Source organism: Macaca thibetana, chromosome 18, assembly GCF_024542745.1.
Source record: "Macaca thibetana thibetana isolate TM-01 chromosome 18, ASM2454274v1, whole genome shotgun sequence".
Taxonomy (NCBI): domain Eukaryota; kingdom Metazoa; phylum Chordata; class Mammalia; order Primates; family Cercopithecidae; genus Macaca; species Macaca thibetana.
Window position 1 is genome coordinate 65610900 of NC_065595.1, and position 12321 is coordinate 65623220.

General features: G+C 40.8%; 1 protein-coding gene across 11 annotated transcripts in view; it reads right to left on the reverse strand.

Moving 5' to 3' along the window:
• Positions 1 to 12321, reverse strand: part of L3MBTL4 (L3MBTL histone methyl-lysine binding protein 4) — a 449236-nt gene that overhangs the window by 287450 nt on the left and 149465 nt on the right. The window contains exon 1 of one of the 11 annotated variants that reach the window (XM_050767476.1): positions 282 to 5441. The exons of the other annotated variants lie outside the window; for them this stretch is intronic. Within the exon in view, the coding sequence (XP_050623433.1) occupies positions 282 to 296 (15 nt within the window). The 5' untranslated portion in view covers positions 297 to 5441. Of the gene's footprint in view, positions 1 to 281; positions 5442 to 12321 lie in introns of those variants that run through there. 11 annotated transcript variants of the gene reach the window in all.

The window sequence follows — 12321 nt, forward strand, 5'->3', positions numbered from 1 at the left end:
CTGTCATAATAAGAAAACCTATTTTAAAAGCTCAAGATTTCTTTGCAGTTTTCCCTCCCTCCCATGTCATCCAAGAATGGAGTATATAGTTAAAAACTGTGTTCATGAACTACTTGGGTTCCTATTTGTTCTCTCTTCAGTAAAGTTACAATATCCATTTGAAATACAATTGAATTCAAATTTGTTCAATTTGCTTTCAGTTCTTAATGATTTTTTAAATATGTAGCACATTAACATGTTCCCAAAAGTTAAAATTAGCAAAAGTTACTCAAAAATGTTACCTCTTCCTCCCACATTCTATCTACCGCATTCCCTCACACCACCTCGTGGAGGTCACCAACTTCACTGTTTTCTGGTTTATGCGTCCGAAGCTGCTTTTTGTAAAGATAAGCAGTTATATGTAGGTTGTTCTTATTTCCCCTTCTTTCTCACACAAAAGGCAGCATACTATGCATGCTCTTTTGCACGTGGCATTTTGCATTACTAATGTCTCTTGGAAACCACTCCATGTCCATTCCCAACTGTTATGCACACTCTTTTTCATGGCTGCATTGTACTCCACTGTGTATAGGGACCACAGCTCATTCAACCTTCTTCTAGACTTGGATGCAAGCCTTTTTTTTATATAAGCATGAAATAATTTAAAAACCTATGAATTGGCTTGTAAAATGTCATTAAATTTTTCTTACATTCTGAGATCATTTTAGAAGCTTCTAAGGAAAAACTTAAAAGATGACAAACCCCAAAAGGAAATGGCAAGAATGAATGATTTCTCAGGAATATTTTATTTCTACAAAAATAAATGTCATGTGTGTGTTTAACTCTCCCAGACTTCTTCTCACATCTACTATGTTTTCCAGCAGATTGTATTTAACAAGTTTTGTGTGACTACCTCCTGTTCACTGCTTTGAAATTTCTCGGTTAACTTCAAAAGTGCCATACACATATACAAATACACATGCACACAACACTGACAAAATGCAAAGAAAAAGGTAGACCACAGGGAGAGAATATTACTAATGCTGACAGGAAACTTAAGAAGCCATAGAAACTGAAAGAACATTGTTTATGTTTTAACAAAACTGAAACACTACAAAATTAGGGATGGGGAGGAAACAGTGTTATGTTGAGCAAACCACACCGTCTTATCACATGTAATTGATTAATTTGAGACATTGACAAAACTTCCCAGCCAGAAGTGAAGATGATCAGTGTTACTCTTGTCAGCCTTTCAAAATGGTTTCCCAATGGAACATTTGGGAGCTTTCTATAACGTTGCAAGTAACACTACATAGCTAAAACAGACTGGGCATATCTTGGAGGGTTTCAAATAAAAAATAAAACATTCATTTTAGCAATCTAAAAGGCAACATTTAGTGAGAAATATCACTGCCTTTCATCAGTCTCTCTTCTCTGTTCAATGGTTTATTCACGACCTGACAGATTTTAAATTTTTTTTCCTTTTAAAAAATCTTATATTTCAGGAATATAATTGATAGCTGTGCTTATAAGATTATATTTTATGGTAAGAAAAGATAACTAGAATCACAGACTTTAAGCAAACAATAGGCCCATTAAATTCAGTCATAAAAAATCATAAGGTTCAGAGACCTGGAAAAGCTTACAGGTCAACTCAAGCCCAGAAAGGTGAATAAATTTTCTCTAGGACACACGACCAGTTTAGTAGCCGAGTACAACTAAGGACCTGTGTCTTGTGAAAACCTGCCAGCTGTGTGTTCCACATAAAGGGACAGAAGTGGCAACTAAACAGGCAAAACAAAACCTGGCTCGAGGCCATGGAAGGCCCCAAGGACATTTCCAAAGAAATGCCAGTGCTCTTGAGTACAAAAGTTTGTTCCATCATTTTCTTTTCCCAAACAGCCACAAAATAACATTTTCTCATATGAAATTGATTTATTTTGTCACTAATAAAGGAAAAGAAACATTATTCAAAGTTCCACACCTCTTGGCAAAAGCAGGTACAATTTATATACTTTTATTTAAAATGCTTGTAAAATGAGCCGTAACATAAGAAAAAAAAAAAAAAGAAACCGTCACCATGCCTAGGGAAACTGAAGACAAGGCACAGGCGAAATTCCTAAAAGCAATAATTATTACATGTGTGTGCCATCCGCTCCACGTGATGAGAGCAAAGAGATGTGCTTTGTCATGATTATTGTGTGAACCACAATAGAATGGGGAAGGCCCGCAGCCATCAGTGCTAGCAGAGCATCAGCTAGGGGTGTATCACAGAAGTGTACTCAAGTGATAACTGCAAGATTCCATCTGAATGCCCCTTGATATTCTATCTTATTCACAGGCACGGGTAGGCAGTCAACAATAGTTTCCTCACTTTAATTCAGCATTGAGAGAGGTGGGGGAAAGTGGGCCTGCAATCAAATCCTGGCCACCGAGGCACACGTTTTAGCATGTTATACAAAGAACTGGGCAAGGACCTCAGGCCACTGATTTCTAAACCTTCACACGATGGCTCTCAAAGGAAAAGATGTTCGCAGGAGGAATTTTACGTGCAGATGACAAAAACAAAATTTCTTACTACACAAAAACCTTTCCCATGAACTCAGCAGCCTGCTCAAATGGTTTATCTCAGCAACATCTTCCATATCTAAAATTGTTCCAATGTGTCCCTCGGGGGACAAAATGTCACTATTTTAAGTTTGAAGGGTGAGATATCAGGGAGTCTTACATGGGTGAACTGTGATATAAACAGCTTGACCACAGAGAATTTAACTCTTTGACAAAATTTGATGACTTTCTTTACTCAATGGAAAAAAAAAATTATGTTATCAGTAATGTCCAAAATAATTCAAATGCTACAGAAGAGAACATGAAGAAATATGTTCCAAGATGAATACAACCAAAGAGAAAGTCAGGAAGGCCCTTGCAGGCTTTGCTAAAGTAGGGAGACTCAACCTGTCAGGTTTTGAGTGTGAGAGTCTTGTCGACTCTGCATTTGATGAAGCAAAAGGAATCTGAGTTTATGTTTGGTCTGAATAAACAGCATGATTGACAACTGTGTGAGAAATCGCCAAGCACTTGCTGTTATAGCCAGAAACCTAGAACGGTTAGATACAATCTTCTCAGTAACAGAAATGAAGAATATAAGATTGAGAAGGAATATTTATAGAGTCTAAGCTGTCCTTTATCAAGCCATACATAGATGCCTTTTAACATTGCTCCAGATACTGTTTTAAGTACTTACAAACATTAACACATTAAATCATCATAAAAACCCTATGCAGTAAGTGTTATTACGCACATTTTACAGATGACATGCCCAAGGCCACAGTGTAAGTGTATCTGGCTTTCCTATTTGAGTGACTGGTCAGGATGCTAGAATATTACCGAAAGTTATAAGCATCACCATTCCCCTTGCTAATTAAAGACTTCATAATTTTTAACTTTTTATTTCATAATTATAAACACAATAAATGTTTTAAATATCTAAAATTAGTGGTTGAATATGTACCACCTGTGGCCATTAAGTAATCCCCAGCTGTCAAAAGTGTGAAAACAGTGCCATGGGGAGTCCATAAAAGGCACTCCTAAATGTGGGGATTTAATATAAATAAAGGTGGCACTGCAGACTGCAGAGCAAAGAAGATGGCATCAGAACACATGACTACCAATTTGGAAAGAACAATTAAGGTAGATTCCCACCACAATATCACATACAAAAATACTTTTAGATGGATAGGAAATAGACATGACCATGGAATACAATGCAGCTGCTTAAAAAAAGCAAAACAGGCCGGGCACAGTGGCTCATGCCTGCAATCCCAGCACTTTGGGAGACCGAGGTGGGTGGATCACCTGAGGTCAGGAGTTCAAGAAGAGCCTGGCCAACATGGCTAAACTCCGTCTCTACTAAAAATACAAAAAATTAGCCAGGCATGGTGGTGGGCACCATGTAATCCCAGCTACCTGGGAGGTTGAGGCAGGAGAATTGCTTGAACCTGGGAGGCAGAGGTTGCAGTGAGCCAAGATCGTACCACTGCACTCCAGCCTGGGTGATACAGCAAGACTCTGTCTCAAAAAAAAAAAGCAAGACACATCTCTGGATCTGCCGAGGCAGAATGACAACCATGATCACTATCAAGCAAGTGTTAGATAAGCATATGGTGTGTTGTCATTTTTTATTTAAAAAAAAAAAAAAGCCAAACAGCTATTTATATAAACATGATTTACATATCTACATAACTACATATATAGAGATCTGGAAAGATTTACATCAGATTATTTTGAGTGGTTCATCTAGAGAGGAGAACAGACAAAGAGAGACCTCTTTATTTTTATATTCTTCTGTCTTGTTAAAAATGTTAAATGGCATAGCCATTCTTAAAAAATCAACACACACACATAATCAAGTGACGGTGACACTGAGTGAGCAGGCAGGATGCAGGCTGTGATAAGACTCGTATGTCCTGCTAAGAAACTTTTATTTCATTCTTAATTGATAAAGCACCAGCAAAAGATGCAAAACATATTCTTGCATCTTATTACCAGCGCTGTGGGAAATTAATTAGAAAGGTGGCAAAACTAGAAGTAGAAGATGTTAAAAAGGCTTTAAGTATCTGCCAATAATTAAGAATCTGCCATATGCCATGTACAGTGTCTAAGTCAACTACGTAAGCCTTAAAATAAAACCCCCAGGCGCCGGGTGCGGTGGCTCACACCTGTAATCCCAACACTTTGGGAGGCCAAGGTGGGCGGATCACAAGGTCAAGAGATCAAGACCATCCTGGCCAACATGGTGAAACCCCGTCTCTACTAAAAATACGAAAATTAGCTGGGTGTAGTGGCGTGTGCCTGTAATCCCAGCTACTTGGGAGGTTGAGGCAGAAGAATCGCTAGAGCCTGGGAGGTGGAGGTTACAGTGAGCCAAGAGCACGCCATTGCACTCCAGCCTGGCAACAGAGCAAGACTCTGTCAAAAAAACAAACAAACAAACAAACAAACAAACAAAAAACCCTATACTAGAACTATGACAATCCCCATTTCAAACATGAAGAAACTAAGGCTCACAGTTGTTCACAAGTTGCTCTGTTTGTACACTGGTCAGTACAAAACCTGGAATTCAAATTCAAACCCTGGCCTGTGCACTTAACTGCCAAGTTCTATTACATTTAGAAAGTTGCAACAGCCTTGACAAGTGATAATGAGGTCCTCAGCCGGTGCAAGCAGGACGGGGAATGGGGGAAGTGGCCAGATTCAGTACATAGTTAGGGGGTAAAATGGGCAGTGCCTGATGCCTGGCTGGAGGCAGAGGACAAGGGAGGCAGAGGATTTTAAGGTGGTGCCCACATTTCAGACTTGAAATAAATTCTCAAATTTTCCATAATGCTAATTTTCACCTTGATAATGGTAACAATATCTATCAACACTTTCAAAGACTTCATGGGAAGCTCATGAACAACCACAGGCTGCATCCTTCCAACTTTCTGTTGCATTATAACAGCTCTAATGCCCTTCCAGGAATCTTGCAATAAGCCTTTTCATCATAAAGGTCTATTTACTGCAAGACAATGGAAGACTATGAGAGGTTATGGAGCTCCTTCCTTGCTTTTTCCTTGAGAGACTTTATGATTTTTACCTGAGTTAACAGTGGCACTTAATAAGAATGTTAGATTATCTTCTGGCTTTCTTTTGTTTTAATCACAGAAAACAGAGAACTTAAAATATTATATACACTAATACACACACAGACACACACTCACCACATATACACATTTGCCTCTTTTTCTATTCTTGCTCAAACTACAACTTAATATAGCTGTTTTTAACAGTGGAGTCAGAGTGGGGTCATGATGTCTTTGGGCATTCTAGAATCCTCTTGAATGTTATATGAAATTTTGGGTGCAAATGAATATAGGCATTTCCCCAAGGATATTATTCTTCCCTGAGGATACCCTAATTCCCTGAGGATACTATCAATAGCTTTCATTAGATGTTCAAAGAGGTCTAAGACCCAAAAACAGATTAAGAGCCACACGGCTACCCTTCAAGGGGATTTGTAATTAATCAATCCACTGACTAAATCATACACATTTGGAAGACTTCAGTAAGCAGGACACAGCAGTTCACTGCAGTTGTTCATCTTGGGGATACAGGCCAGGCAGCAAGGCATGCTTCAAATTCCGCTTTTTCAAAGTGACACCTTTGTTGTTGTTTTTGTTTTTGTTTTTTGCCATCTATTTGTTCGGCTGATGGGGAAAATCATCACCTACATAATTAAACAGAACTTGCTACAAAGCTGCAGTTAAGATGGCAGTGAAGGATGGCCGATTGTGTATTTTTAAACTTTCATTTTAGATACTACTTCCTTGTTATTTTGAACATTTTTCATAGATTAATTCTGAACTTAGAATCCTAAACTGCTGCCAAGACTATAGCAAGAGGCATTCTACAAATAGAGAAACAGAATTCAGGGCTCAACAAAAATATACTTTAATAAGTTAAGGGAATGCAGTTCTTATTGGCTTTTTGTGAATCCATTCTGCTAGAATTTCAATTGCAAAATCCTCATTTCCCCAGAAGCTACGGATAGTAAGAAATTTGGCTGCACAATAAACATTTTAATGTGCATCCTAACCACTGACTGAACTACGGTCTCAGAAACAAAAACAAAGCACAGATCAGAGCAGGTAAAACACTACTAGATCTAGGCAACCTTAGACCAGCAAAGATCATTTATGAACAAAGAAAAAGAACCCATGCCGTACGTAATACAGGACTACATAGAAAGAACTTTTTAAAACAACTTCTCAAATTGTTTGATAATTCACTGTCCATCACCGAATTGATTCCACAAATCCTCTGAGTCTAGTGTCTAAAACGATAAACTCGCATATTTTTTCCCCAATGACTAAACTCTTCCCAGAGAAAATAGACAAGGTTAGTTCTGATACATATTTCCTTTAACTAAACGACAAGTCGTGTCTACCCTTGATTCCGAATGCCACCATTTTCCTCTTTAATCTCTCCTCCTTCTGAAGAGCTCTGAACTTGACATTCAGCTTCCAGCTGGAACTGCAGATAAGCAGCCTGTTACAGGGGCTTCATACCCCTACCAGGAGCTAAAAAGCAGTCCTGACCTGACTGTCTGGTTCCAGACTTCAGATCTGCTCAACTATTTCGCAGCACCCCTGGTACTTTCAATCACCATTTCAGAGACACAGATTCTAAATGTAGGAAAAGCATCTGAACCACATCAGGATGTATCTTCAATTCCGCCCCAGAACTTAGACCTTTAGAAACTACGGGAAATGAACATGAATGGGAATTCTTTCTGCTCTTCAGAGCCCCAGCAATTAATCATCTTAAATGACTTCATGTCACAAGGCCACACTCTATTTTTAAAATACAGTTCCTTCTTTGGTCTCGATATGCCTTGTGATGTAAACTCCAAACAAACATCTCAATATAGTGCACACAGTATTCTTTCAAAAAATGCTTTTTCCCCCCTGGGAATACTGTTAAATACCAATGAAGTTACCTTAAAACTGGAGGCAACAAAATATATACTAAAGGCAAAAAAAATAAATAGGTAGACAAGCAAACAGTTTAGGCAATTAAAAAGAGGATATAGACTCAGGCTATAATTAGGTTCCAAGCATATCAGAATGCATAAAGTATTTTACTGCATTTTATAAAAGTACTAAAAAGCCAGACATGGTCATCATTTGGCTTACGATTAATATTTAAAGTGTTAAGAAGCATCTATATTAAAATACTGATAGTGTTCTCAGTGACTGTCAAGTCATTTGGAAGCATATTCACAGCACAAAAACTTGGTATCTGACTAAACTCTTTTGGCTGGAAAGGTTCTGGGTATCTCAAAGTTTCACAAGGAGTTTTAACAAATAGGAATTTCCACAGAACCATCTTCCTGCACCTGCAAGGCTAAATACAAATTCAGACTATCAAAAACAAAATGCACATGTACACATCTTTCAGATTCTATTTTATGTATAGGTATAGATAGAAAAATTCCATTTTTAAAATATAATTCAGGCATAGGTGAAGAACTTACATTTGGGATAGGGTGAATTCCCTTTACTTACACTTCAAGTAAGGAAGACAGAGAGAGAACAGGAATGTGTTCAAATAAGGCTGTCTCATTTCTAGTACAATTAGGAGGTTAAATCAGGAAGGTGCCTCTGTTCCTCCAATAATCCCCAGCTCCTCCCAAACACGAATGCAACCCTATCATCCTGCAAAAGGCTGGAATTTCCTTTTCAGGACATAAAGTATTTCTTTCTGAAATCATACTAGATTATAACAACTATGAAGAAGGGAAGGAGGTAGAGCAGGACAAGAAAGTGGGGGGAGGTAGGAATGCCACGACTGAGCTTTGTTTAGAGAGAAAGGGGATGAAATGAGGAACCGCTTCTGTCTTCATCATGATTAAAGTTGGTGAGTCATCAGGCAGGAGAGAGGAGGCTGGGAACAGCGTGACCCACTAAGGATTCTGCTCCAAGGACAGCGGGTTTCCCGCTGGGCACCCACTCTTAAGTGCAAATTGGGAGACTGAGACAGGAACACCCGCCGTGGGCAGGCGAGGCTGGAAGGATAGAGGACTGTGGTCTAACGGAGGCAAGTTCTAGCAAGAAGGCAAGGACAAGGTCTGCTGAGCCCAGGCTGGGCTAGTGTTCTGAACAAACGGGAGGTGGCGGTCGGAGCACACAAGGCTACCAAGAAGGGCTGAGAAAAGGCAGTGGGAAAAGCAAGGGCCAAGAAAAAGAGTGATTTTAAGAACTGCTTGTATTTAAGAAAGTCATCTATATGCCAGACACTGCAGTATGCTGGACACGAGATATACACGATGTGGAATTCTTCAGGAAAATCCCTGAGAAGTAGGTGATATTATCTGCTGTTTTCAGTTAAATCGACTAAGAGTCAGGGAGGTGCCTCCACACAGTCAGGGGAAGCAATGAAGGGCTCACTGAGGCAGCGCAGGTAAAAGCGCCAGCAAACAACAGGAAGCTCTCCTGGGAACCAGAGGGCAGAGAGGAACTAACACAAGAAGAAAGAAACCCAAGTCAGGCTTGTGATCCAGGAGATCACAATTTCACCGAGAGACAACATACACCCACACGTAACCACACAGAATGGCACAAAAAGCAGCCAGAGGTGTTAAGGACACAACTGATAAACAGAGAAACCACAATTCACAAAGATCCCTCCGGCAAGGCGTGCAGGCCAAGGTGAAAGGCGGGGCCGGTCTGGACAGAGAAATATCGCTTAAGGAACTGCTGTAAAAATGCGTCTGGAAAAAATCCAGCGTGCACCGTAAATGAAGACAGTAGTGCTGCGGAGGGAGAGTAGCAATAGAATAATTATGAAGGAAATCTGGAGCAGATTAGATTGCCAAATGTACACAGAGCAGAGAGGAGAGGGCGCAACAAGCTGGCTGCAGAGGAACCGAGCACAGGGTCCTTCACAGGGACACGGGGCCCCGGGAGCTGGCTCCACTGAGGGGGCCTGAAAGGTCTGGATGTACGGAGGTCTGCCTGTCCTCCAGGTGAGGAGGCGCGAAGACCAGGAGAAGGACCCGCAGCGGGCGCAGGTGCTGTGTTACGACTCAGTGGGATGGCAGTTAAGGAACTGGATGAACTGACCCAAAGGTCAGGTTGCGGAGGCTGGAGGTGGGAAAGAAAGGTTAGAAAAATCCAGAAAGAGAAAATTCAGTCTAAAATTTCAAGAAGCCAGTCCCAGTCTGGACTAAGGAGATGAGTTAGGCAGGAAAATGCAGAACCCAGGGGCACTACTTTTTCATAAAGATGGAACAGACTTAAGTGTATTTGCATTCTAAAAGGAAATGTTCGTTTTTATATTATTTTTATTATTTATTTTATTTATTTATTTATTTATTTATTTATTTATTTATTATTTTATTTTATTTTATTTTGAGACGGAGTTTCACTCTTGTTGCCTAGGCTGGAGTTCAGTGGCGCGATCTCGGCTCACCACAACCTCCACCTCCCGGGTTTAAGCGTTTCTCCTGCCTCAGCCTCCAGAGCAACTGGGATTATAGGCATGCACCACCACGCCCAGCTAATTTTGTATTTTTAGTAGAGACGGGGTTTCTCCATGTTGGTCAGGCTGGTCTCGAACTCCCGACCTCAGGTGATCCGCCCACCTGGGCCTCCCAAAGTGCTGGGATTACAGGCGTGAGCCACCTCGCCTGGCTCTAAAAGGAAATGTTCAAAAGAGAAGAAATGGCAACTTACAGACAGGTCATGAGATAACTGATGGAGTAAAATCTCTAGAAAGGCAGGAATGGAAAGGATGCAGAGCACAGGTGCAGTATGGCCACTTTAAGGATACTGATTCTTCCCACCCATGAGCACGGAATGTTTTTCCATTTGTTTATGTCATCTGTGATTTCTTTTAGCCATGTTTCGTAGTTCTCCTTGAAAAGATCTCTCACCTTCTTGGTTAAATGTATTCCTAGATATTTTTCTCTTTGTGTGCCTATGTAATTGGGATTGTGTTCTTGATTTTCTCTCAGCTTGAACATTATTGGGGTACAGAAATGCTACTGACTTTTATACATTGATTTTGTATCCTAAAACTTTACTGAAGTCATGTATCAGTCCCAGGAGCCTTTTGACAGAGTCTTTAGGGTTTTCTAAGCATAGAATTAAGTTTTCTTTTCCACATTTCAGTGTCAACAGTTGAAGGGTTCCATCTCAGCTGGCTGACCTGAACAACATTATAATAATATTTACACAATGAAAATGAACATTAATAGCCAAAAGCACAATGTCAATATAAAATTGAGTTGAGTCTTATGCTCCTTCTTGGAAAGCTGACATGAATCAACTGCCTTTTTGATTATATTGAAAACTATTTTCAATTATAGACAATGCTTATTTCATCTGAAAATATAAATTCAAGTTAGAGTAACACTGTGATCTTGATCACAAGTATCTTCTTTAGTTATTAGGGCAAATCAGACGTAATAATTGGTGAGCTCAATTCTCCTCCTCATTCAGGGTCGAATGAAGTCTCATCTCACACATGGAATGCCCAATAAATTCATTACTTGTGCATTCCATGGGCAATTAACATTCTACCTCAGATTGTTGCATATCATATGCCAATTAGCCAGCAAGACCCTAAGACACCATGTCATACGTTCGTTAGTGTTTTGGCCAGTCTTACATGGCATTTGCACATATGGAGTCTTAAACATGCGAGCAGCTTGAGTGTTAGATTATGACTGGAGAGAAAGGCAGTCCAACATATCAAACACGTCTATTTTCTCACACACTAATGCTTTCCTGTTCCTTTCAGAGATGACAAACATTAGACTTCAAAAGCTTGAGAAAGTCCTTAGCCAAAGAATCATCAAAAGGTGCATTACCTGCTCACCACCCACCTCCCTCAACAGAGTCTCTCTGACTCTCTCCACCCTCCCAAGGGGGCCCACTCCTGTCTGTATGTCCCACAACATTGTGCCCCTCCCACTTACTGCCTTCCAGCACCTCTTTTGTCATCTCTCTGTAAAGTCAAGGGGGAAAGCCACATGACCCAGAGCATATGATTACACCGTTCCCAATACCATCATGAGGATTTATTTCAGGAACAGGAATCCCTTGTTTCTGCAATCCTTTGCCCTTTTGGCCTTTTTTTAGTTAACACCAGGTCATGAGGGAAAATCTGAGGGAGAAATTCTCAGTCCTGCAGGTGTTCTTGCACTGGCTGATGGGGATTAAAGGATCTTAGAGGAGAAGCTCTGAGAATAACATGACTACACTGACAGGCTGAAAGGTGGGGCAACACAGGAGCTGGACAGAGAATCTAGCACTTGGCTGCCATCAGTCAAAACTTTCCTTGCTCTGAAAATTAGTCCACACTTCACCTCTAACACCCAAACATCTGATTTAATCCTGGCAGTGGAGGGGGTGTAAGAGAAGACCCTTGCCCTAGTACCCTGATCCGAGGACACGGCACAGGTGTGACTCCTTAGCCACAACAGCCATCGGGGCGCAAACCTCACCTATGTTCTTTGGCTCAACCTCAAATCCTGGACCTTGACCCCGCTACCTCTGCCCTTGCGTGTCAGCGCCTGACAGTTCTCAGGCAGCTCCTGTTTCGGCCCACTCGGTTCTGCCCTCCCAACCTGCAGTGGGCCCGTGGCAAGGGCAGGGAGGGGCGGGGGGAAAGGGCAAGGTGACCGTGAGCTACGCCGAACTGCCCTGGTCCAAGCCAACCACCTTCAGAGATCTTTACACTCAGAAGCGAGAAGAGTTTCCGTAGAAGTCACTCAATAGCAACTGATCATCTGAGCAC